Below are 27,214 nucleotides of genomic sequence, written 5' to 3' on the forward strand. Positions count from 1 at the left end.
AGCCTGGTGAAAGGGATGGTTCTTTTTTCCCCAAAAAAATGGACTTTTCTTCATTTATATGCCTCATATTCTATTTAATTACTGATTTAAATTGATTTAGATTTAAATACTGCATTTCAGTGACATTTTAAGCACTTTTTAAAACTGGATTAGCTTTTTGGGTGGTCAGCATAAACACACTTTTTGATGTACCAAAAACATTTAGTGAGAATTTAAAATAAAGAAATATAAAAAATATGATAATTTAAAATATGATAATGATAAAATATGATTTTTAAATAAACTAATTTATTTTATCCTATATCATTAGAAAAAAAGAGAATCTGTTCATGTTTTTAAAAAAAAAAAAAAAAAACTGTTGCCTATTGACATTTATTAGGCAAATAACAAACTGGCCAGCACATTCAACTTTCCTCAGTCACAATTTGACATTTGAATAATACAACATTTAAAACATAATAATAATAATAATAATAATAATAATAATGTTGAGCTTCACGATTTTTGTAGTCTCTCTTGTAATAAAGTCCATCTGAAAATTTATGGATAACAACAATAGCCTAGACGGGATTCAAATTAATCCTAATATGGGTTATTATTTGTTTCAAGAGTGAGATTTAGAATAAAAGTTACTAGTAAAATGTTTTCTCTATTTAAAAACAATACAGTAGAGAAATATAACTTCCCTTACATCATCAGATTGTATACTTTCTTGCACAGCTTTATATTGGACTCATAAAAAATAATTTGCATTGGCCAAAATTGATTAACTGAAGTTACACTGAAGCAACAGCCAACAGAGGATTCGGCTTGGTCTTAAAGTCTTTTTCAATGGATTATTTCACTATTTAGGATGGTGTAGCAGTCAAAATAGGACAAATAAGCTCATATATGGGACAAATTCTGGACCTTTGGCAGGGAGGTATGGGTCTTTTGCACCACTCGAACCCCGTCTGGCTATGGGCCTAAAGCCCCAGTTACTAAGTTTTGTTAAGCTCATAATAAAGCTTTAACAACATTGTATAAAATATATTAAGTCTATCAAAAGGCATAATTACCCCCCTTACAGTATTCACTAATGATCGAGTATCCAGCACTTTTCAATAAAGAATTTTATATTGTTACAAAGACAATCCCAAATCTTTGTATGCAACTATTAAATCAATATTAGAACGAATTATTTACCATGAAATCCATTCTCCAAAAAATACAGCCAGTATCTCCACACACAACAGAAATGTAATGATGTTTCCAAAGTAGTAATCTCTAAATCTTTCTATAGCCAATTTTAATAGTCAAAGTACTGATGTACTACTTTTTTTTTTTTCAAATTGGGTAAAAAACACCCTGAACCCTATTATGTGGTTCTTCTTGAATCTATTTAGATAACGAAGTAGACGGGGTCTTCTTGTTCTGTTTTTCAAGCTTCGCTGGTGATCTTCCAGCATCCCCTTGCACTGCTTTCCCCTGAAAATGTGTCTGCATTAGCACTACACCTTTATGTGATCCAATAGGAGATGAGAGAGAACTGAATCCCAGCACAGCCTCCTGTTCCTGGCCTTCTGTTTGTAACTGTATTGGCTGATTAGCAGCTACAGCGGCTCCATTAACCAAGTACATTGCCTGCTGTCCTTGACGCTGTGAAATCTTTCCGTCTTGAAGAATCAAACCTTCCATCCTGTGGTTCCCGTTTATTACAAACAAACCCTGAGTGGGACTCTCAACGAATGAAATGTTTGGCATTTGCTCTTCCACAAAGTAGAATAGAGGCTGCTGTTCCACATAAACCGTTTGGCTTGCTGTTGGTAGTGTTGCAAATGTATTAACCGTCTCGACTTTGGCTACAGAGCTTTGTTGTACCTGCTGTGGTGCTGTTTTTTCTTTAGTAACCTGGATGGTGCTAGTGCTGACAGAACTCTCGGATTTGTAGCTGGTTTCAACCGATTTGACAACTTGTTCAGTTTTGGTAGGAGGTAAAGAAGGCTTTGGAGGATTGCATATTTCGGCTAATGTAAGAAACTTTGAACCCAGGTTGTTCAGGAACTCCAGGTCATCATCAGACTCAAGGATGCTGCAACATCCAAGGGAGCCAGCAGGGGATCCTTGACCAACATACTCATAAACCAGAAGACCGTCTGCCAGAGGAGGGTTGGCTGCAGCACTACTTGCTTTCTGTGTTGAAAAATCAAATAAAAAACATCATTTATTTAGAGTCATGTCATTTTAAACCTGTATAATGTTTTTGTGGAACACAAAACTGTACATCTTCAAAGAATAAATATTCAAAGAATATATCTTCAAATATCTAAATATTTAATTTAAATGAAAATAAATAAGACTGAGGCTGTCAAATTGTACGTCAATTAGTATCTTAAAATATCGTAAAAGTGGTATTTGCTTTAGTGACAAATTATATATTTGTGGGTGTGAAGACTAAAATTCTGACAGCACGGTGGTGCAGTGGATAGCACAATCGCCTCACAGCAAAAAGGTCGCTGGTTCAAGCCCCGGCTGGGTCAGTTGGCATTTCGGTGTGGAGTTTGCATGTTCTCCCAGTGTTTGCGTGGGTTTTCTTCTGAGTGCTCTGGTTTCCCCCACAAGTCCAAAAAATGTGCTATAGGTGAATTGGGTTTGCTAAATTGTCTGTAGTGTATGTATGTGTGTAATGATGTTTCCAAGTTATGGGTTGTAGCTGGAAGGGCATCTACTGCGTGAAACTTGCTGGATAAGTAGGTGGTTTATTACGCTGCATGTGGCGCCTCCAAATTAATAAAGGGACTAAGCCGAAAAGAAAATGAATGAAGACTGAAATTCCAGTTGTAAGAGGCTAAATTATCATATGCATTTGTTTATATGACAAAACATGTCTTTTTGACTCAAGAAGGTCCATACTGACTACAAAGGCAGAAACTGATAAGATCAGGGCCTGTTGTGTGGACTTTGGGGGTTTTATGGTGTGGTCACATGTTGATTGGTCAGTTTGAATGTCTTGAATGGCTTTAGTCACATGGTCAAGAAAGATACAAAATAGGTGGTAAACTCAAGCTCTGTTTTCTTTTCCTGCCCTCTCTTTTCCTGGCCTGCTTCTCTCCTGCTCTGCTCCTATCCTTTTCTGTAGTCTATCTTCTCTGACTCTACTGCAATCAGGCTTTTGGGCCTGCTCTCCTTGTCTCTCTCTCCCTCCCTCCGTGTCTCTCCTTCTACCTCAGGTAACTTTAATTTTACATTTAAGCTGGGTACAGTTGGTGACCGTCCCTCCGTGATCTCCCAGAAATATTAAAACTGTTCTTACACAGTCGTTGCATTATGATGATCTTTGAGCCAGTGTGGCTGTCAAATGTTTACAACAAATCATTGATTTAGTGAGTTCGTTTTGAAAAACTGACTGGTTTCATCTGGATCAGCTGGTTTGCTTGGCTCACCATTTATATGTAGGTGTTAGTATTTTGGAATGCAGCTAAGACGTACAATTTGAAACATTTAAAACCCAACATTACATATCTGGAGCTAAAAAAAATATAAAACATTTACAAATAATTTATATCATGATGATTTGTGCACAACCACTTTTAAAGTTTGTGTAAAAAATGTTTTTTTGAGTTCTTTTAACCCTCCCCTTAAACTAAACATAACCATTTTACAGTAAAAATGTAATTAACTGTAAGGTATGAATATGATCATGTTCACCAAATCATTTAAAAGTCTGACTCAAAGTGAAGTTTATTTATAAACTAATTTCGAGAGGATCACATGCTTATGATTGCTTGCAGTTGGCTCTGCATTATTCAATTAATAATTCACCAATCAGACAATTCCTAAGCCACTGTAAATACCCTAAGTTCCATCTGACAGCCCTCTTTGTTTTAAAGAATCCCCCCTTCCACCCATACTCCTCCTCATGTCCTAAATGGGTGGCACGGTGGCCCGGTGGTTAGTACTTTTGGCTCACAGCAAGAACATCACTGGTTATAAGCCTTATAAAGCCAGCCGACATTTCTGTGTGGAGTTTGCATATTCTCTTGTGGGCACACGAAGGTTTCCCCTGAGTTCCCCGGTTTCCTCCCACAGTCCAAAAACACGCAACTTAAGTTAATGGACTAATACAAATCGACACCATGCATGCTCCTAGTTAGTAGTTATCTCTTAAGAACAATCACTATCTATTCATTAGCTACTACAGCAGGGGAGTTCTCGGGATCTACCAGAGCTCAAACTCCCCTCTTGCCTTGCAAACGAGAGGGAGCCCCAGGCTCGAGGATCTTATGAGCTCTGGGCTCTTTCCCGGGACAGCATGCCAATTAAGCTTTATAATCAATCATCAGCTAAGCGTGAACTCTTGAAAGAAGGATTTGACTTCTTTCATGAATGTTCCAAAATTATTTAAAATAGATGTCAAGAAAATAAGGGCTGTTCCTCAAAAAGAATTCGTATTACTTAAGATGACTTACTTGGAGCATTGTGTAGTCGTATGGATTACTTTGATAATGTTAATGGTTGAAGTCATTTATAGCTTTACATTGCCATTTTTTTATTCACTCTAAACATATTCATTCATTCATTTTCCTTCGGCTTAGTCTCTATTTTAGAAGTCACCACAGCGGAATGAACTGGCAACTATTCTACCATATGTTTTATGCAGTGGATTCCCTTCCAGTAGCAACCCAGTACTGGGAAACACCCATACACACTTATACACACCCTCATACACTACGGCCAATTTAATTTATTCAATTCACCTATAGCACATATGTTTGGATTGTGGGGGAAAGCAGAGCACCCAAAGGAAACCCATGCGAACACAGGGAGAACATGCAAACCTCCATTCAGCGACTTTCTTAGTTTGTGAAGCAACAGTGCTAACCACTGAGCCATCGTGCCTCCCCACTTTATACATATTTCAATTATTCATTCATTCATTTTCTTTTTGACTTAGTCCCTTTATCGAATCTGGGGTCACCACAGTGGAATGAACTGCCAACTTATCCAGCAAATGTTTTACACAGCAGATGCCCTTCCAGCTGCAACCCATCACTGGGAAACATCCATACGCACTCATTGCACATACACTACGGACAATTTAAAGGAGTGGTCCACAATGTAATTTTAAGGCTTGGTTGGGTTTATAAGATGCAAAGCAATTTGTGCTAATGTTTCACTTGAAGGAAATTGCGTTATTTTTTCATATATCTCACTTTGATTACACACAGCTACTCAGCTAACATTAAAACGACTGTCAAATTTCCTAGTTCCTCTGAAAGGCCCGCCCTTAAGTGACTCTGATTGGTCATCGTCATAATGTGCTGCGTTTGGCGAATCGGCTCCACACGCTTTTCTGCTGTGTAAACCTTAGTCAACCTCCTGCCTGCTCTAAAATAACATCTGACAAGTGTCTGTAACAAATGAAAATGGGGTGCGGCTCCTTTAATAGCGTTTGCATGTGCGTCTATGTGTGTGTGTGTGTGTGTGTGTGTGTGTGTGTGTGTGTGTGTGTGTGTGTGTGTGTGTGTGTGTGTGTGTGTGTGTGTGTGTGTGTGTGTGTGTGAATGTGTGAATGTGTAAACTTTCTGTAACAAGCGCACGAGCGCGGGACTTTCTTTTTCTCTGGCGCTCAGATTAAGTTATTTTTCTGTAATATATTGAGACAGAAGAATAAAGCACAAGATGTGGGATGCTACCTGTTTGAGCCTGGATTTATTTTTCTGCTGCTAGCTTTGTATTTTTTTTAACTCAACACGTAACATGACGGCTTTCACATGTATACGGAATATGCAGGTGTAAGTAATATGAATCATCCACATATCTTTTGCGACTTCATTATCTGAGATGTGTAACGCATGGAAAAGCTGCCTGAAGACAATTAGTGCAGCCAGTTGCGCGCGCGCACACACATGACAGACACGGACGTGCTGGTGGAGTGTGTGTGTTAACAGCAGTTTGACTGATAAATATGAGTTTGTAGCTAAATCGTTTGCACGCAAAGCAGCATTTCGCATTGTTTACATCATTGCTACAGCATACTGTTAACGCTAGACACTGTACATGTCATGATTAATTTTAACTAATAAAACACTTACTGGTTGTACCTGACAGCTTCTGCTTTGAGGAGATTTTAGCCCAATCCAGCATTGAACTGGGAGAGATTCTGGAGCTGTTTTGTCAAATCATGCTTGCTATGTATTTTATAATTCACTGGAACATAATTAATATTGAACTGTAAGCACTTCTGTGTTTGTGTCGTGTCCTCTGGAAGCCTAAATACAAAAACAGACGAAGCTCTGTGGAAATAGCAGCGTTTAGACGCATTTTTAGCTTAATCTCTGCTATAACGTTATAGCGCCTCTGGCCACGGGCCTTACCTGCTCAGTTTGGATGCACAGTAACAAACTTTTTTGATCTCATAGGGGGCGGAAGTATTTTTTGTAGTTCCCAAAATTCGTTTATTGTAGGCTTGGTTAAGCTAACTATGTAAAACCCAAGGTCTCCCTTTGCATTGAACTTAGAAATTTTTACATTCAGAGATGTTGTTTATGTTCACACAGCTACATTACACATCAACTAAAATTTAAAATATGAAATCATAGTGGACCACCCCTTTAAGCTTACGCAATTGACCTATAACACATGTCTTTGGACTATGGCGGAAAACGGAGCACCTGGAGAAAATGTTAACTTCACACAGAAATGCCAACTAACCCAGCTGAGGCTCGAACCAGCGTCTTTCATTCTGTGATTGTGCTACCTACTGCACCACCGTGACGCCCTATTTTAATTATGAATTAACTTAAATATGAATAAGCTGCTATATAATTAATTCCATACCTGAGAGAAGTATTCATTCAGAAAGACATCTCCTAATGCCATGTCCCCATAAATGTCTTGCTTTTCTTCAATGAATGATGCAGAATAGAGAGCACTGTTGCGGTGGTTGGCCGTTGAAATTGTGTTTTCTCTGTACCAAATCCGGCCATCAGATTCTGTTAACCCATCATTGTTTATGTCCTGGTTGAGCATTCTGGAGTCATTAGCAACACTTGTTTGAAAGTGCATTTTGGATACAGTGTTGGAAACCTGAAGCAGCTGCTTTTGGTCTATTGTAGCAGCAAGACCACTGAGAGCAGGAATCTCCTGCAGGACGAAAAACAAAAGTTTACATTATAAAACCGGCGTGCTTAAACCATTCCTGAAGGTCTACTGACCTACACAGTGTAGTTCAACCATAATTAAACATACCTAAACCAGCTAATCAAGCTCTTCACTCTCACTAGTGTGCATTCCAAACATTTCCCCTCACCTCTTTTAAACTCAAAAAGATTTAAAGGTTACCTTTTCTAGGCTGTTCAGCCTTATCTACTTAACAATGCTCATCAGTGATTACGTTTACATGGACATTAGTAATCAAATTATTTGCCTTAATCTGATTAAGAGAATAACATGATTAGGATGTTTACATGAGTTTCATGATCCTGTTTTACATGTTATAACACATAAATTCAATTAACGCAGTTGCATCACTAAGCTATCCAAGTTATCTCCTGAGTTTTGTGTAATTTCAGGTGTTTCATTTTTAATTTGTTGACTTTAACTGCAGTTTGTCACTTTCAATTTCATTATGGAACATTTCATGTATGTTCCTTATGACAATTAAGATATTGAATGCAAGTATGAACTGCTGGAAGAGTGTTGCTTTAAAGGAATTTGATACTGCATGCCAAATGGAAAAAACCTTCCACATTTTATGATGCAGGTGTATGTGGTTCTTCACTGACACAATAGGTGCAGAGAATAGTGTCAAACAGCCGTGTATACACAGACTACCCTGTTGAAAATGCGGCAAAAATCCAACACGATGGTAATAGTTTAATTACATGTCTATACTGCACTTCAATAATGCAATTAAAGTCGACATACTCCACATGTCTTAATTCAATTTCTGTTTAGTTCAAGTATGACTTTAGATTAAGGTAATCAAAAATTGTGTACATGGTAGACCCTATAATCAGACTATTGTCTTAATCGTATTAAAATTACATTATTGGTGTCCATGTAAACATAGTGTCACAAAGACTGATATTGCCAGATATACACAGAGTATTGTTCCATTATGTTTTTATTCATGTAAACAATTTTAATTAAATGAGACCAACTGAGGGAAATTATGTGTAATATAACTCACTATAAAGTTAGATAATGCTATTTTTTATTAAAAATTAACAGGTTATGAAAAATATGAGTATTCGCATAATAAATGGTAAGCAAACTGGGTTTGCCTTTTTTCTGTTTAAAAAAATTATCCAAATTGTTTTGTTGATCTGACATAATTTGATCCTTTGTTTTTATGAATGTTCACATTTGCATTCAGCAACTACTCACAATGAACGACAGTCTATCAGAAATCATGCTGCAGAAAAATACTGCATGTCATGTGACAACCAAAGCACATCACTGGATAAACTAAGGTCTTCTTTTTCCAACAAAAAATGTGAATGTTGGTCTTAAAAAAACAGTGGCAGGGAAATAAACACAAATATCATGTTGGCATTTGGCAACATCATGCGGTAGAGGGTTAAGAATGCAGTATAGGTTATATTTGATAAATGAGAGTGTTCCCATTGTAAAGGGTAAGTAAACTGTATTTGCCTTTTTTTTCTGATAAAAAAAAAAAAAATCATCCAAATTGTCCAAATCAAAAACTATGAAAGAAATCTGAACCATTTTGTGATCCACCAAACCACTAGTAAATTAAGAGCCAAAACATTTTTTTATTTTTTATTTTAAAATGACATGGACCATGTCACACTTTGAGCTACACTTCATTGTAGAAATGTAGGAATCAAAAAGATGGTGAGAGAACAGTGGGATGAAGGGGAAGGAATGTAAGAAGATAAACAGTGAACAGGTAGGTAGGTTGATCGGGCGTCCTTTGATGATGCCCAGTCTTTGTAACATTTTGGTAGAGTGACTGGACCCCCCGATTTAACCTCGGAGGGAAGAGAGGGTTAAAAGGATTGTTAATGGAAAGCAAGAAAAATGAGGGAGGGAGGGTGGGTTCAAGAGAATGAGAAGAACAGTGCTAGAGGGCTAGTCTGCCTTAAATACGTTTTAGGGAGTAGGTGATTGGTTAAGGAGAGGAAGAGAGGCTTGGTTCCACTGCCAAACCTTTGTTAACAAGTTAACTCCAGTTATAAAACAAATTTGCACCTGCAAAAAAAACTTGCTCTCATAATTCTTTGTGCAGAGCTATTTTTTTTTTTTTTTTTTGGTTCCTCTATTACTTTGAAGTTCTCACACTAAAGGGTTAACCCTTTGAATGGACTAAATCATAGAAATGAGCCCTTTGCAATAAAATATGACCCTGAAACTTCTAGTCAAACTGGTTTGGCAAAAATATGTAGGGTGTTGGCCTTTCATGAACAGTACTGGACACCCTTGTTTAAAGTCAGTGTCCAGTCCAATCAGGTTATAATTATTTACTTATTTTTTTTTTACCTTGTCCTCCCCTATGCCTTCAGTGTGATATGGAATAAGATATTCTTTAGCGTCAAATGGCAAATCTGTGAACTCATTCACGGTCCCACACTGGCAGAAGAGCAGAAGGAACGGTACCACTAAAAATGCAAAGAACACAAAGTATGTATGATAATCTTAATCCTGGGACAGCCTGTTTAAATGTTTTGGGTGATTGGATAACTCACGCAAGAGTAGAGCTGCGCCGCTGAGGAACAAGCCGAGAGCTGGCTTTCCTATTTTGAGTGGGACGCTGCGCTGTGCAGCAAGCCTCGGCCCGCATGAGCTTTTTTCCTCACAGCTGCACACCTCAACCTCAAACTTTTGGTTGTCTGGACAAGCCAAACCTTGAGCATCCGTGATCTTCACTGTCAGCTCATAAATGCCAGGCCACAAAGTCTCCTGTGTATGAAAACTCACTGTGGTTCCTGTGAATAAGACAAAAGAACAGAAGTCCTATCAATTCTATTGGAGTTTGTGTGGTTTTAAGACAATAAACCTTCTTTATCTGTACCGTTTATTGGCACCATCTGCCATTTTCCGACACTCTCCTCTTCTATCAGAGCAAATTGGAAAGGTGTGGCGTTTGGATCGGCGTCCTCATCGAAAGCTGTGACATTTACCACTTTATTGTTATCACAAGTTTGATGATAGCAGCTGGTCAGTGTGGGGCAGTGGTCATTGGTATCCTCCACCTTTAATGCTATTGTGCCGGTAGCGGTTTTAGCTGGCACATCTAAAATGTGAAAGAAAATATGTAGGTATTAATTAAGGAAACTTTACAACTTAGTCAATGCGATAAGGCCTTGTTGTTTGTGCATTTTAATACGAAAGTGAATATCTTAAAAGGCACCTATTAATATTATAATCACTTTTAAAGGGATTTAAACACAGCTGTGTGGCAATAGTCTCTGAATATAACCAGTTTCTAATCATGAAAATTCATTCATTCTATTTTTTTAATTACACTTGATCAGAACAGTCTGCAGAAACACTTTGATAATTAATAATAATAATAATAATTCCTTACATTATATATATTTATATATTTTCTGGGCACTCAAAGCGCTTTACACACAATGGGGGAAATCTCCTCATCCACCACCAGTGTGCAGCATCCACCTGGATGACGCGACGGCAGCCATTTTGCACCAGACCGCACACCACACACCAGCTGATTGGTGGAGAGGAGACAGCGATGAAGCCAATTGGAATATGGGGATGGTTAGGAGGCCATGATGGACAAAGGCCAGTGGGCAGATTTGGCCTGGATGGACCTACACAGACCGCAGGTTGGGCGCCCCCTGCTGGCCTCACTAACACCACTTCCGGCAGCAACCTAGCTTTCCCATGTGGTCTCCCATCCAGGTACTGACCGGGCGCAGCCCTGCTTAGCTTCAGTGGGCGACCATGTGAGAGTTGCAGAGAGCTAGCTGCCGGCCATTCTCCTTTTGTACATGTCATCAGAGGTGGAAAGCCCGGCCCAATTGTGATGATCTTTCCCTCATTAGCATAGGTTAGTCTTGTTTTTGAATCTGCCACTTTGCTGACACCTAGGTATTTTTAGCTCCTCCTTTTTTGAAGATGCCTGACAGCACAATCTCATTTGAATTTAAAGCAACGGTCATCAAAATGGCACAATTGGGATCAAAGCCTAAGAGAGGGATCTGGATACAGACCTGGTGCAGTGCAATCTGTGCTGCATCCAATGCTTTTTAATGCGCTCACCTAACCCCACCCCTAACCCTACCTGAGTGCATTGTGTCTGACGTTGCATCCCTAAGTGATGCAATCTCAGCTTGCATCACAAAGGCTGCATCCAGATACTATTGAAGCCTAAAAGGGAGAGTTTCTAAGAGTTATAAAACATTAATAGTGGAGTATTTTAAGCTGAATCTTCACCTACACACTCTAGGGACATCAGAGACTTTTACATGTTGTAAAAATAGGTCCTGTTTAAATGATTGTTAGGTCCTCTTTAAGTAATTATTCTACGAAACATTTACTTTGAAACTTTATTATTTATTACTTTTACTCTCAGAAATGCAGTGACTGACTGTTTGATAAGTACAGCATCACTGGTTGGCTCTATTAGCTTTTTTTTTTTTTACTGAAATAATATTGCAGCGACAAAAGTTTCAATAAATAATAAATATTTAAAGGAGAATATTAACATTCTTACCAACATATTTACCACACATTCGTTATTTTAAAAAGACATTTTTGAAAGATTTATGCATCTAGGTTTTCTCTTTCCCTTTTAAATGTCCAAATTTTGCTCCCTGACAGATTGAATTAATTTCAGTGATGAATGAAACCAATGAAAAATGATGATGCTTGCCTTGAGTCATGCAGATAATCTTTGCAAAGTAGGTTCCATTGACCAAAAACTTTGATTCTCTGTCTGGAGCCTTTGTCAGCTTAATCTCAGCAGTTTCCTCATCAATGGTTATCCAGTTATCGGGGTCGTGACCTTTGGCATACCTGAGTATTTAATCAATGGTCAAAAATAATGATATGACTATAGCTGACTAATGATTTTTGGGTACATAAATGGTAATAATGAAATCATTAAAAAACAATCACAGAAATCAATGGTAAAAACAAACTAAATCTACATGTTTCTATATTTAAAATGCAAAATAAAACTAACTAGAAAAGTACAGTTCATAGACAAACTTTATGGTGGCTTGAGAAAACCCAGTCTGAAAGCTTGAAGTAGTTTTTAAGAAGACTGAAACAGTTAAACTATATATAGGTTAGCATGTTTCTAGTATGGATTGGCATAATTCTTGCTAAGCTGTTGATAGAGTGGTTGCAAAGGTGTTGCTAGGCGGATGCTAGAGTGTTCTGAGTGTTTGCTAGGCGGATGCTAGAGTGTTCTGAGTGTTTGCTAGGCGGATGCTAGAGTGTTCTGAGTGTTTGCTAGGCAGTTGCTAAGATGTTACTAGGTGGTTGCTTGGGTGTTCTGAGTGTTTGCTTGGCAGTTGCTAAGGTGTTGCTAGGTGGTTGCTAAGGTGTTGCTAGGACGTTGCTAAGGTGTTGTTAGGTGGTTGCTAAGATGTTGACAGGCAGTTTCTAAGGGGTTGCTAGGGTGTTTTGACTGGTTGTTAAGGTGTTGCTAGGTGGTTGCTATGGTGTTCTGAATGGTTGCTAGTCGGTTACTAAGGTAATGTTAGGGGGTTGCAAGTTGTTGTTATGCAGTTGCTAGGGTGTTCTGAGTAGTTGCTAAGGTGTTGCTAGGATGTTTTATGTAGTTGTTAAGATGTTAATAGGTGGTTGCAAGGGTATTTTGAGTAGTTGCTAGGCAGTTGCTAAGATGTTTCTATGGTGTTCTGGGTGGTTGCTAAGGTGTTGCTAGGAGGTTGCAAGTTGTTTCTTTGCGGTTGCTAGGGTGTTCTAAGTAGTTGCTAAGGCATTGCGACGGTGTTTTACGTGATTGCTAAGATGTTGATAGGTGGTTGCTAGGGTGTCCTGAATGGTTACTAGGTGATTGCTAAGGTGGTGCTATAGTGTTCTGGGTGGTTGCTATTTGGTTACTAAGGTGTTGCTAGGTGGTTGCTAGGGTGTACTGAGTGGTTGCTATTCAGTTGCTAAGTTGTTGGTAGGTGGTTACTAAGGTGTTGTTAGGACGTTGTTAAAGTGTTGCTTGATTGTTGCTATGTGGTTGCTTTGGTGTTCTGATTGTTTGCTAGGTGGTTGCTAAGGTGTCGCTAGGCTGTTGCTAAGGTGTTGCTGGACGGTTGCTATGGTGTTCTGATTGGTTGTTAGGTGGTTGCTAGGGTGTTCTAGGTTGTTTCTAAGTTGTTGTTAGATGGTTTCTAGGGTGTTCTGAGTGTTGCTATGGTTTTGCTAGGTGGTTGCTCGGGTGTTCTGATTGGTTGCTAGGCGGTTGCTAAGGCGTTGCTAGGTGGTTGCTATGTTTTGTTAAAGTGTTGCTAGGCAGTTACTAAGGTGTTCTAGGTCGTTGCTAAGGTGTTCTGAGTAGTTGCTAGGCAGTTGCTAACATAAATTAGCATAGTTCTAATATGAATTAGCATGTTGCTAGTATTTTTATAGTATGAACTAGCATATTGCTAGTATGATTAGTATGTTTCTAGAATAATTGGTATTGTTAGCATGATTTGGTATGTTGTTAGTATGTCCAATGTAAAGTCAATGGCAGTTTTTTATAATGGAAGTCTATACAGTTGCTAGGGTGCCGTAAGTGGTTGCTAGGGTGTGGCTAGTAAGTTGAAAGGTTATCAGTGATTGGCAGATTGGTAGTCTGAGTTAAATAAGCCCAACCTTAAGTCTGTATGACAATCTGGCACAAAGTTACGAGGGCACAAATTTTTGTTCCAATGTTAAGTCAATGGGACTTTTCAGAATTTTCCTGGTCAGTTTTTGGAAAATCATAAGTCGGATAAGTTAAAAAAAGATATTGCTACTTAATTAGTTTAGGGGTCTGGAGTTTGGTGGTTGTAGTATGAACACTCTAAGAGGAGATGCGTTCTTAAAATAGTCTAAGAAAAAGAGGAAGAAGAAGACAAATGAAGAAGAAGAGGTTTATGTAATATAACAGTCTGTTGGCTTTCTCAAGCCAACATAATAATGTATACAACTAGCAGTAGTATACTACTGATATGATCTTTACCTTGGTTCAATGCTTACCTCACATTTTCAGCTGGTTCTCCAGTGTCTCCATCTAAAGCAGCAAAGGTGCCCAACACCACAGGGAAATCTTCATTTGGATCCTCTGACACTGGGAAGTCTTTCACAGAAGGTGAGAAGCCAGGCCCGTCAGGTAGGTTGTTTACACTGATCTTAACCGGGTAACCTTTCCCAGCTGGTTTTTTATCAGGATCGCTTACAGGTTTGCCAGAAGGACTAGTTCCAGGTTTTGTTCCTGGTTTTGGCCCTGGTTTTGGCCCTGGCTTGACACCAAGTGAAGGACCAGGCTTGGCTCCAGGATTAACTCCAGGCTTAAGCCCAACATCTCCACCTGCATCCATTCCGGCACCCAAATCCACTCCAGCATCCAGTCCAGCATCTAATCCAGCATCTAGTCCAGCATCTAGTCCAGCATCCAGTTCAGCATCTAGTCCTGCATCTAGTCCAGCACCTAAATCCAATCCTGCACCAAGTCCAGCATTCGGTCCAGCATCCAGTCCAGCATCTAACCCTAAACCTAACCCTACTCCTAATCCAACTCCCAAACCGGCTCCCACCCCAGCCCCTGCTCCGGCACCTGCTCCACCCTTGTCCAGATTGACGTCCAGCTCTAAAGCACTTCCGTTTATAAAAGGAGCTACATTTGATATAACCAAATTGAGGTCCAGCTCTTTGACCTTTTCAAAATCAACAGGCTTCAGGAAAGTAGACAGGCATGGGGAAAAAGATAAAACGGGTATAAATCAGATTGTATAATTTTAAGTATTTAAACAGTAACAGGAAATTCCAAAATTGCCTCAGGCTCTTTAACATAAAATGAAACACACACACACATATTAAATAGCTTACTCAAAACGAAAAAATCTGTCAAGATTTACTCACCCCTCATTTTTCACAAACCTGTTTGAGTTTCTTTCTTCTGTTGAACACAAAAGCAGCTATTTTAAAAAAAATGGTGGCAGCTGGTACCCACTGACTTCCATAGTATTATTTTCCCCTATTATGGAAGTCAATGGGTCCCATCAACCAGCTTACTTCCATATATCTTATTTTGTGTTTAACAAAGAAAGAAACTCATAAAGATTTAAAACCATATGAAGAAGAATAAATGATGAACAATGGGATGAACTATCACTTTAATATACTGCACTTTTAACAGTAGGCATGTAGTGTAAAAGTTGATAACAGCCTTGTCTTACTACTTGAATAAATTTAAACATGTGAGAATGTTTATAACCTTTGTTTTAAAAAAAATTCATAACTGAAAATAATTGGACACTTTAAGGGCTGTTAGTTAACATTAGTCATAGCATTTACTAAAATAAACTAACAATGATCAATTTGCTGTAATCTCTCCTAATCGTTGTTAATAACAATACAACCATGTTCTATTACATTACTACATTATCCAAATTAAAAGGCATATTTATTCATTTTAGCTATAATGAATGCTTTAGGTGTATTTTTCATGCAGAGTTAGCTAATGCTAACAAATGACACATTGTAAAGTGTTACTGTTTTAAATGATATATTTTCTCTCTGCCTATTTATGTAATATTTTAAACACACACACACACACACACACACACACACACACACACACACACACACACACACACACACACACACACACACACACATACACACACAGTTGAAGTCAGAATTATTAGCCCCCTTGAATTATTAGCCCCGTTTATTTCTGTTTAACAGAGAGATTATTTTAACACATTTCTAAACATAATAGTTTTAATAACTCATTTCTAATAACTGTTTTATTTTATCTTTGTCATGATGACAGTAAATAATATTTGACTAGATAATTTTCAAGACACTTCTGTACAGCTAAAGTGACATTTAAAGGCTTAACTAGGTTAATTAGTTTAACCTGGCAGATTAGAGTAATTAGGCAAGTTATTGTATAATGATGGTTTGTTCTGTGGACAGTCAGACATTTTTTAAGGGGTGTACTTATATATGCTAAGTATAATGTATGTGTATATATTTGAAGTTAAAGTCAGAATTATTAGCCTTATTTGTTTTATTTCAGCTATATAAGCAGTTTTTAATTTTTAATAAAACATTTTAAGGACAAAACTAATAGCCCCTTTAATTTTTTCCCTAATAGTCTACAGAACCAACTATTGAATAAAAAAGTAATTAAATAAACAGGGGGGTTAATAAATTAGGGAGGCTAATGATTCTGACTTAAACTCCGTATACACACATACAGTACTCAGCATATATAAGTATACCCCTCACAAATCAAAACGCATTGCCTATATTCACTGAGAAATGGATACAAATATTAATTTTCAAAGTGTGATGTACTCAGTTATGATTCACTGTATATTGAGTTCGTATTGGTTTATGTTTTTTAAAGTATTTATTACTTACTTGAAGTATCCTTTTTTAAATATCACATACTGTAAATCATCATACATTTTACAAGCTTACGCATTAAAAAAAAAGCAAAAATTTATAGGACAAATGACTGTTTTGAGCCCTGAACAAGTGTTATTATATAAAAGACTGTATTTTTATTAAACAAAGCATTTACCTTGATGAGTTTTAGAATTCCCTCGTTGGTTTTAGGGTCTGTTTCAATGGAGAAGAGATTGTCTTCATTTCCTTTCTGAATGTCAAACACTGCCAGCCAGTTATCAGTGAATTTCAGATCTTTGTCCTGGGCTTTAATTCTCATGACAACCACATCAACCACACCTTCATCAACACTGCCTGAATACTAATAGAGGAAAAACAAAAGCTATTAAATACAAAACCTTAAAAATGCAACAACTTCCATTTGTTAGTTCTTACCTCTTCTTTCTCAAGAGTGGGAACATTGTCATTTATGTCCAGAATATTAATATGCACTGTGCCTGTTCCTGTGTTGCCAGATGGATGTCCGTCCATATCAACTCCCTGAACTATTAAAGTATATTTATCATGTCTCTGTAAAAAAATGTCCAGAAACCTGAATTTAAACTATCATGTTGCATTTTACATGAACCTGCAAATATCATGGGATATTTTTATCCGTTTCATGTTACCTCTCGATCCAGGATTTTCTCCTTCACATAGACATTCCCAGTTGCTCTATCGATGGAGAACATATTTCCTGATTCTGCAGGGGATTGTTTTATTATACTGTATGCTATTTTGGAATTGATTGTGCCCTCCTCGTCTGCATCAGTAGCTCTTATCTGCATAACAGGTGTTCCTGTAATTTCATAATAATGTTGAGATAATATGCAGCTGCTTGCTGTTATCTATTAAAATATATATACTTTTTTTAATTTTATGCAAATTTACCGCATATTAATTAGTATCATCTGTTAATGGAGAATGGTTGTTTCCCCAACCTAAAATTTCCCTTTATATCTCACAATCCTTAACTTCGAACTCGTACATAAGAATTTCGACTTTTCTAATCTGCATTTCTGACTTTTTTTTCAGATATAAATTATATAAATCAAATAATAAATCAATTTTATACAAAAAATATGAATAAAAGTATTAATTGTGATATAAACTTAAAGCGCTGATATATTCATTCAATTTCAAAAACAGAATTGACAGATGCTAAACTCAAAATAAAAAAATAAAAAAAACTTAAAGCTCAAAAAATAACATGACATGGAAACACAGACATAAGTTTCAACTTCAATATATTCATTTGTAAGTTTCAAGATATTCATATCAATTTAGACAAATTACATGTCAGAATAGTTATTTTTTTATTTTAATTATGTGGTGGAGAATCTGTCATAATTCAGAGAGCAGAAAAATAATAAATAAATGAACCCACCAATCTTGCTGCTTTCCTTCACAGATCCACTTTGCTCTCTGAATATCGGAAAGTTATCATTCTGATCCTCAACTTTAATCTTAAGCATAATGTTTTCTTCAGCTATTGATCCGTTACGATATTTAGCAATGCCAGTCAGCTGCACAAAAGAAAAATGTTTCTCAGTAATTAATTTTTTCAGTCAATTGTCATTTCGGTAGCTTTGACTATCCCAAACACGGGACACAACTCACGTTGTATGAAGATGTTTTTTCTCTGTCTAGCAGACCTGTGACTTTGACATAACCATTCTCAGGATTGATAACAAACAAATTATAGGGTAGCTTGTTGGCACCATGACCTGTTAATCCATATTCCACCACCTGCCAGTTAATATCTTTATCAGAGCGAATCTAGAAAAGAGCAAGACAATATTACAAGAAAAAAACATGAAAACATGCACTTTTTGTTTAGGAAAAGTACTAAAAATCTATTTCTTTATTTAACATTTAAACTTAGACTACGTTAATCAATTACCAATTGAATTTATGAAAACACATGACAGCACAATGATTTTAATGAGCCTAAAGATCGCATGAACCATTTTTTGTCACTGGTGTTACCAACTTTTTTTTTTTTTTTTTTTGTCCAATTATACTTTATTTCAGCATATTTAGCAAAGATACAGAAAAAAAATTATCAACAACTAGGCCATTATGATTAATTTATTTTAATCATTTTTTTCTATTAGTTTTTTATGTAATTTACATCATATACCATATTTCACTGTTACATTTTTAATGGTAGAATGATAGTTTTGACCTCAAAAACACCTTTTATGGTGTTAAAACAATCATTGTCACATTTATGACCCCCCCCCCCCCCCACCAAGAAAAAAGAGAGTAGGCTAATTGTTCAAACTCTGTTTCGTTTTAAAATAAATAGAAAATGTATTTATTGTAGCTAAATGTCAATGTAGCTAAACCTGAAGATTTTTTTATGTGTAATATGCTGTTAAGTCTAAAAAACAGAAGAATGTACGTTAATGTAGAATGACCCTCAAAGCGTCCTATTTTAAAGCTAATTTCGCAGGCAGAATCTCCATGCGTTGTGCATCATTCTCAGTCATCCACGCTGGTAAATCTTGGTAAATTCGAGAGTTAAAATATATTGAACAATGGCTCGTTGCAGTTAGCTAAATTATTTACCGGTGTATGGAATTGTATATTCTTAAAAATTAGAGTAAATTTTCGCCTCACATGAAGTTTATGTTCCTCGAGTGAAAACCCAATGGCCTGAAGGCTTATATGTGGAATTTACTAAACCGCGATTCAATTTCAAGACAACGTATAAGGTAAGTAACAATTTCCATTACCCTTTCATCGATTTCTATTCTCAGTTTGTTAAAGAAGCTTATATTTATATACAGTTGAAGTCAGAATTATTAGTCCCCCTGAATTATTAGAACCATTTATTTTTTCCCAATTTTCTGTTTAATGAAGTGAAGATTTTTTAATACATTTCTAAACATAATAGTTTTGATAACTCATTTCTAATAAATGATTTCTTTTTATCTTTGCCATAATTACAGTAAATAATTCAAGACACTTCTATACAGCTAAACTGATATTTAAAGGCTTAACTAGGTTAATTAGTTTAACTAGGTAGATAAGGGTAATTAGGCAACCTATTGAATAAAGATGGTTTGTTCTGTAGACTATCGGAAAAAAATATAGCTTAAAAGGGCTAATAATTTTGACCTTAAAATGGCTTTGTAAAAACTACTTTTATTCTAGCCGAAATAAAACAAATAAGATTTTCTCCAGAAGAAAAAAATATTATTATACATGCTGTAAAAATGTCCTTGCTTTGTTAAACATCATTTGATTTCATTCAAAGCGGGGCTAATAATTCTGACTTCAACCATATAGTGTGGCAGTAGGTAGTGCTGTCGTCTTACAGCAAGAAGGTCGCTGAGTCGCTGGTTCGAACCTCGGCTTAGTTGGCGTTTCTGTGTGGAGTTTGCATGTTCTCCCTGCCTTCGTGTGGGTTTCCCCCGCAGTCCAAAGAAATGCAGTACAGGTAAATTGGGAATTGGGTAGGCTAATTTGTCCGTAGTGTATGAGTGTGTGTGTGAATGTTTCCCAGAGATAGATTGCGGCTGGAAGGGCATCCGCTGCGTAAAAACTTGCTGGATAAGTTGGCAGTTCATTCCGCTGTAGCGACCCCGGATTAATAAAGGGACTAAGCCAACAAGAGAATGAATGAATGAATGAATGAATGAATGAATGAATGAATATATATATATATATATATATATATATATATATATATATATATATATATACATACACACACACACGCACGCACGCACGCACACACACACACACACACACACACACACACACACAAAGTAAGGATTAAATAATAATACTTGCTCTAATTCAAATATAAATGCTAACAGCTTTGGTTTTTGCTGAGTCTCAGATATGGAGCTGCATATAGGATGAATTTATGAAACAGGTGAAATATGCAGCTTATAGAAGAACCAGTGCGTCCAGATCTCGTGTTTTTCAGATGATTGCACAAACAAGGAAAGACTATCAGGGCCACCCATATGCAAAATATGCTTTTTAGTGAGGCCAACATCCAGCAAACACCGACCCAGACATACATGCTGAGTTTTCATGTTTTATGGGGACTTCTAATAGAAGATTTTTTTCTTCTTCGGACAATATAATTCTGTCCTCTTAGCTCAAGTCTAGCCCTAATCCGGACCCTCACAGAAAACATTTAAAAAATATAAAATAATTCAGCATGATTTATGTGGTGTTTTCCTGATGGAATCCAAAAGAATGTTCCTACAAAGTCTAAAATGACCGGCATTGCTTGTGGGAACATACCAACAAAGTGACAAAAACCAGGCAGCAGGTGTTCAGTCGCACATAAAATACTAATGCTTACTTTTGCCACATATTCCTCTTTTGTGTAATCTACATTCTCATAAAGTCTTGTTGGTGGAAGAATCCACTCTCGCTTCTTCCGATGAGATCTGATGTTGGCTTTTGATCCCTAAAAAAAACAAAAAAATATATATATATTTTTTAAACATTTACAACGTTTAGCATTGACATTGAAAAACATGATCAGTTATTCATTCTATCATATCTACCCCACAATCATTTATTTTATATGTTCTTTGGGCTATTACGAGAAACTACTTAAGATAAAATGAACAAAACAAACAACCAATATAGAAATCTGAAATGAATTGATGTATGCAAATTACATATATGACAGGTTTATGTTTAAATTTTACATTTATAAAGTACACATATTATTATATTATTAGTGTGTGTGTGGCTATTTATGAACACTTAAAAAATTACAGCTATTATATTTGAGTGTTTCATATAAGTGAAAGTGTGCATTTTTTTGCAACACTTAGAAATAAATAATGCGTTAATGATATATTTTATATGTAAAATCCAAATACGAACATGTTTGACATACTGCATAAATAATTTCCTTATATTACCACATATCAATTTTTTTATGAGGGATAGGGCTGGGCGATTAATCAAAAAGTAATCAAAATTGACATTTAGAACCAATAATCGATCAAAATTTTACAAGTTATTTATTTGTACTTTTTATAATAAAACAGTCACTGATTGTTTTAGACACTGTGAGTTTTATTTTCAGTTGTTCAAATTTGATATTCAATAAACAATCAAAGATAGTAGATAGTGTATGTTTTCTTCAGTCATTTTAAAATCAAGTAATGCACCCTTCATTCAAAAATCTCTCACTTGAATAATGTGAGCATATTTACTGTACACAAGTTGTACACAGTTGTTGGTGAACTGTGAAGGCAATAAATAAATAAATAAATAAATAAATAAATAAATAAATAAAATAATCGTTCATTAATTGCAATTGAGTTACAATGTTCAATTAATCGAAATAAATCAACCAAATTGCCCAGCCCTAATGTGGAAAGACTTCTTGTAGCTCAAATAGTACAACATAGATATCAATGCCAAGTTTAACCTGATTAAACATTTTCCTTCAATGCAATTTCAGCCACATAATTAGTAATATATTTATGTTATATTATGTATATTTATGTAGTTTAACATATATATACTAAAATAGAAATACTTAAATATACTAAAAAAAACCACCCCTACAATTACTTTTGTCAGACACTGCCATTTCAGATCCTGGAGCCTAATGAGGTTAATCACTTATCTTTGATTTAAGGAGATAATCAAAATGTACAAGTGTTTGGAGGTGGTCTAAAGTGTGTAGCCATAAAAACAAAGGTAATATGGAATAACTGCATTATTAGGTGCCGTTTTAGTGACCTTCATGACAAGTCACGCCAATTCTATCTACACTGTAAACAGTTTATGTTTGGCCTCTGTTGAGGGTTAAGAAAAATAGATCAAAATACTATTTATTTATGTGCATAAATGCATACAACAATGATTTATTGCAGCACTAGTGCATACCATGTGAACATTACCCTTTTGCACTTTCTCTCTGTGTTTGTAAATACTTTTGGAAATTATTTTTGAGCATTACAGCACACAAGACATGCCAGTAGTATTTGTACACAGATGTGAATATACATTAATTGAAAAAAAAAAAAACATCCTTAAATGTGACGTGATCTGAATGCCTATACAGTAACTAAATCCTTCTGTTTTACAGTAAACTAAACTAGAACATGTTGTTCCACATACACAGAGGTGCCTCTATCTACATATCTGCAGTAAGAACCTGCAGGTTTTAACTTGAGACTATGCTACCCACAGGCACTTTTCATATCAGCTATGATAGCTCGTCTACAGTACGTCTCCCTGCCAAGGATTAAGATGACATTAGGCCTTACCAATTAAGGACTATGACACTTATTTTCATACGCACTATGCTTTTAATTGCTTGTGCTTAACATTTAATTGTCTTTTCAGAACTGATCTGAACAAGTCTATAAATTTAACACTACAAAATGTTACATATAAAAGCTTATTATTTTTATAATTATTATTTATTAAAAACATTTTAAGTTTTAAGAGTTAGTTTGACCAACTGTAGCAAATATGTGAAGTTATAGTATGTTATTAATAAATAGTGCTTAGTCATCATTACCTGTAAAAATATAATTTAGAACAAACACAATATGGCGGAATATGCAATATATTTGGTGCCCTAACACCTATTGGTTCTGTCACTTACCACAATCCTGAACATCAGCAAGACCAAAAGTATTTGTCCAAGCCAAACAGGAGACATGACTGCTGTGGTTTTAAAACTGCAAGCAGTCAGTCCTTGTTTCTTACGTCTTCTCTCGTCCTTCACTTTCAGCCGTGACCTGTTGATCAGAGCTGTGCTTGTGTAGAAGGTTTGAGGAGAGGGTTGGAAATGGGGGGGGGGGCAGGTTTCTAATCACTTTTGGGTGGGGCCTTTGAAACAACATTTTCTCTTGAACACCTCCCAAACTTGAGAGTGTTTCTGTTGTAAAGGAGCCCCCTTCCATCTCTTTCCCAACTTACTGTGTATGAAGTTCACAATCAGTTTTGTTTTATGTGAAAGAAGCACATAAAACATTTATACTAAAATCTAAAGTTTTAGTGGCAGCTGTATGTAAGGTTTTACAGGTGTGCATGAGCATAAAAAGGGTCATTTTGGATTAAAAAATAATAATTTTAGTGGCAGTGTGAATGACAAGACTGAAATTAGTAACACCCAGTGCATGTACATGCAAATGATGCCTTTAGGTTATGTACAGAAACAAAGTGAAGCCGTGAATTGCTCACTTTTGACATACTCCACCTTTGTGTACTCAACATTCAAGTCTTGTTGGTGAAAAATATTTTCAGAAAATAAAGTTGTACACTGTTTATTTTTGGGACAAATATATATATATATATATATATATATATATATATATATATATATATATATATATATATATATATATATATATATATATATATATATGTATATATATATATTGGACTTTAAAATAACTTAAAATTAAAATAACTTAAAAAACTAATTTTAGATAATAAAGTTGTGGTACAAATATTCTATTCCACAGTGAAAACTGAATGAGAGATATGTTTCACTTTCTCATAAAAATGAAAGATGCGCTTAATTTAATTTAAATTTCAATTCAATTCATGTTTTTTTTTTCTGTAGCGTTTTACAATGTAGATTGTGTCAAAGCAGCTTAACATAGAAGTTATAGTAAATTGATACTGTGTCGGTCCAGTATTCAGAGGTAAAATTCAGGTAATTCATTCATTCCTTTATTTATTCATTCATTAATTTTCTACCGCTTTTCCGGGGCTGGGCCACGGGGACAGCAGTCTTAGGAGAAAACCTCAGACTTCCCTCTCCCCAGACACTTCCTCCAGCTCCTTAGGGGGATCCCGAGGTGTTCCCAGGCCAGTTGAGAGACATAGTCCCTCCAGCATGTCCTAAGTCTTCCCCGAGGCCTCCTCCTGGTGGGACATGCCTGGAACACCTCCCTAGGTAGGTGTCCCGGAGGCATTCGAAACAGATGTCAGAGCCACCTCAGCTGACTTCTCTCAATGTGGAGGAGCAACGGCTACACTCTGAGCTCCTCCCGAGTGTCAGAGCTCCTCACCCTATCTATAACGCCCCATTCACACGGGGCTTCAGCGTCAATGATTGACTAAAGGCATGTCTGAAGTTGGAGCTAAAACGATCGTCATAGAAGAGTCAGCCATTAAAATTCAGTCAGATTTAGGCCACTGTCTAGCTGGTGTATTTGCATACAGCGATCTGATTGAGCTATTCCCAACTTCTGCAGCGAGCAACTCCTCTGAAGCAGCGCTGATGAATCCACAATGCAGTTCGGCAATGCCTGACGTCACCCATTTAAAGTGAATGGGAAGCGTTGATGCTGACGCCCCGTGTGAATGAGGCGTAAGGGTGCGCCCTGCCACTCTGCTAAGGAAACTCATTTCGACCAATTGTATCCAAGATCTTGTCCTTTTGCTCATGACCCAAATCTCATGACCATAAGTGAGAGTAGGAATGTAGATTGACCGGTAAATCGAGAGCTTTTCCTTTCGACTCAGCTCTTTCTTTACCACGACGGACCGGTACATTGACCACATTACTGCAGCCGCTGCACCAATCAGCCTGTCAATCTCACGTTCCATCCTTCCCTCACTCGTGAACAAAAATCCTTCACCTGAGGTAAGAACTTTCCTCCAACCTGGATATGGCAAACCACCTTTTTCCGGTGGATCACTTGGCCTCGGACTTGGAGGTGCTGAATTTCATCCCAGCTGTGTCAAACTCTGCAGCAAACTGCCCCAGTGCATGCTGAAGGTTCATGCTCATTGAATCCAACAGAACAGCATTGTCTGCAAATAACAGAGATGAAATCCTGTGGTCATTGAAATTATGTCCATAAAAATTATGAACAGAATTGGTGACAAGGGGCAGCCCTCCCGGAGTCCAACATACACTGGAAACAAGTCTGATATATAGGCGGCAATGCGAACCAGACTCCTACTTTGTTCATATAGGGAAGAGACAGCCCTTAACAGAACGCCTCTGACCCCATACTCCTAGAGCACCCTCCACATAATTTCACAAGGGAAATAGTTGAAAGCCTTCTTCGAGTCCACAAAATACATGTGGACTGGTTGGGCATACTCCCATGAACCCTCTAGCACCCTGGTGAGGGTAGAGAGCCAGTCCAGTGTACCACGGCCTGGACGAAAACCGCATTGTTCCTCCTGGATCCTAGGTTCAACCAGCGGCTGGATCCTCCACACCAGTACCCTGGCATAGACTTTCCCCGGGAGGCTGAGGAGTGTGATCCCCTATAGTTGGAGCACACCCTCCGGTCCCCCTTCTTAAAAATGGGAACCACCACCCCAGTTGCCCACTCTAAAGATACTGTTCCGCACCTCCATGCAACATTGTAGAGACATGTCAGTTAAGAGAGCCCCACAACCTCCAAAGACCTAAGATACACAGGGTGAATCTCATCCACCCCCGTTGCTTTGCCACTGCAGAGCTTACTTGGGGTTAAGGAGATCCTCAAAGTATTCCTTCAACATCCCCGTCCGACTACATCCCCAGTCGAGGTCAACAGCTCCCCGCTTCCACTGTAAAGAGTGTCGATGTGGAGCTGTTTTCCTCTCCGGAGACACATGATAGTTTGCCAGAATCTGTTTGGGGCCAACCGGTATTCTTCCTCCATGGTCTTCCCGAATTCTTCCCAGGCCAAACTTTTTAGCTACCTAGGGGCCCACAACTCTCCCTGGACTTGAAGTCTGGGACCCAGAGGGCCCCCTTGCCCTCCACCGAGGGATCTCTGACCCCAGCAAGCTACCTAGGGGCCCACTACTCTCCCTGGACTTGCAGTCTGGGCCCCAGAGGGCCCCCTTGCCCTCCACCTAAGGGTCCCTGAAGAAAGCAAGCCACCCAGGGGTTACCCATTCTCCCTAGACTTGCAGTCTGGGCCTCAGAGGGAACCTTTGCCCTGAGAGGTGGACCCCTGGGTAGCTTGCTGGGGTCATGGACCCCTAGATGGATGGCAGTGGGGCCCTCTGGGGGCCAGACTGCAAGTCCAGGGAGAGAGGTGGTCCCCTGAGTACCTTGCTGGGGTCTGAGACCCCTAGTTGGAGGGCAAGGGGGAACTCTGTGGTATAGCCAGCAAGTCCAGGTAGAGGGGTGAACCCATGGGTAACCTGCTGAGGTCAGGGTCTCCTAGGTGAAGGGTAAGGGGACCCTCTGGGGCCCAGACTGCAAGTCCAGGGAGAGAGGTGGACTACTGGGTAGCTTGCTGGGGTCAGAGACCCCTAGGTGGAGGGAGAGGGGGCTCTTTAGGGCCCAGACTGCAAGTACAGAAAAGGAGGTGGGCCCCTGGGTAGCTTGCTGGGGTCAGAGACCCCTAGGTGAAAGGCAAGGGGGCCCTCTGGTTCCTAGAATACAAGTCCATGGTGAGAAGTGGACCCCTGGATAGCTTGCTGGGGTAAGAGACCCCTAGGTGGAGGGTAAGGGGGCCCTCTGGGGTCCCAGACGGCAAGTCCAGGGAGAGAGGTGGACCCCTTGGTAGCTTGCTGGGGTCAGAGACCCCTAGGTGGTAGGCAAGGGGGCACTCTGAGGCCCAGACTGCTAGACCAAGAAAAAAGGTGGGCCCCTGGGTAGCTTGCTGGGGTCAAGGACCATTTATGTTTAGGGCAAGTGAGCCAACTGGGGCCCAGACTGCAG

General features: G+C 38.0%; 1 protein-coding gene across 1 annotated transcript; it reads right to left on the bottom strand.

The window, feature by feature from the left end:
- Positions 1 to 340: 340 nt before the first annotated feature.
- Positions 341 to 23,321, bottom strand: si:ch73-74h11.1. Its single transcript, XM_087298095.1, has 14 exons — positions 23,189 to 23,321; positions 20,909 to 21,016; positions 18,199 to 18,357; positions 17,966 to 18,104; positions 17,208 to 17,377; positions 16,975 to 17,109; positions 16,715 to 16,900; positions 14,158 to 14,852; positions 11,846 to 11,988; positions 10,019 to 10,240; positions 9,693 to 9,932; positions 9,487 to 9,605; positions 6,820 to 7,125; positions 341 to 2,172 (listed from the first exon to the last, which is right to left on the bottom strand). Exons 1-14 carry the CDS (start codon positions 23,243 to 23,245, stop codon positions 1,378 to 1,380), a joined length of 3,474 nt encoding a protein of 1,157 aa, XP_087154221.1. The 5' UTR covers positions 23,246 to 23,321; the 3' UTR covers positions 341 to 1,377.
- Positions 23,322 to 27,214: the final 3,893 nt, after the last annotated feature.

The sequence above is a fragment of the Danio rerio genome, chromosome 20 (assembly GCF_052040795.2).
Source record: "Danio rerio strain M-AB ecotype USA chromosome 20, GRCz13ab, whole genome shotgun sequence".
NCBI classification, from domain to species: Eukaryota; Metazoa; Chordata; class Actinopteri; order Cypriniformes; family Danionidae; genus Danio; species Danio rerio.

Coding starts and splice junctions, on each gene's coding strand:
- si:ch73-74h11.1 (XM_087298095.1), bottom strand. CDS start 23,245: ATGTCTCCTGTTTGGCTTGGACAAATACTTTTGGTCTTGCTGATGTTC. Junction 18,105..18,198: donor AAAAAACATCTTCATACAAC/GTGAGTTGTGTC, acceptor TCTTTTGTGCAG/CTGACTGGCATTGCTAAATA. Junction 17,110..17,207: donor AGAAAATCCTGGATCGAGAG/GTAACATGAAAC, acceptor ATTTTTTTACAG/AGACATGATAAATATACTTT.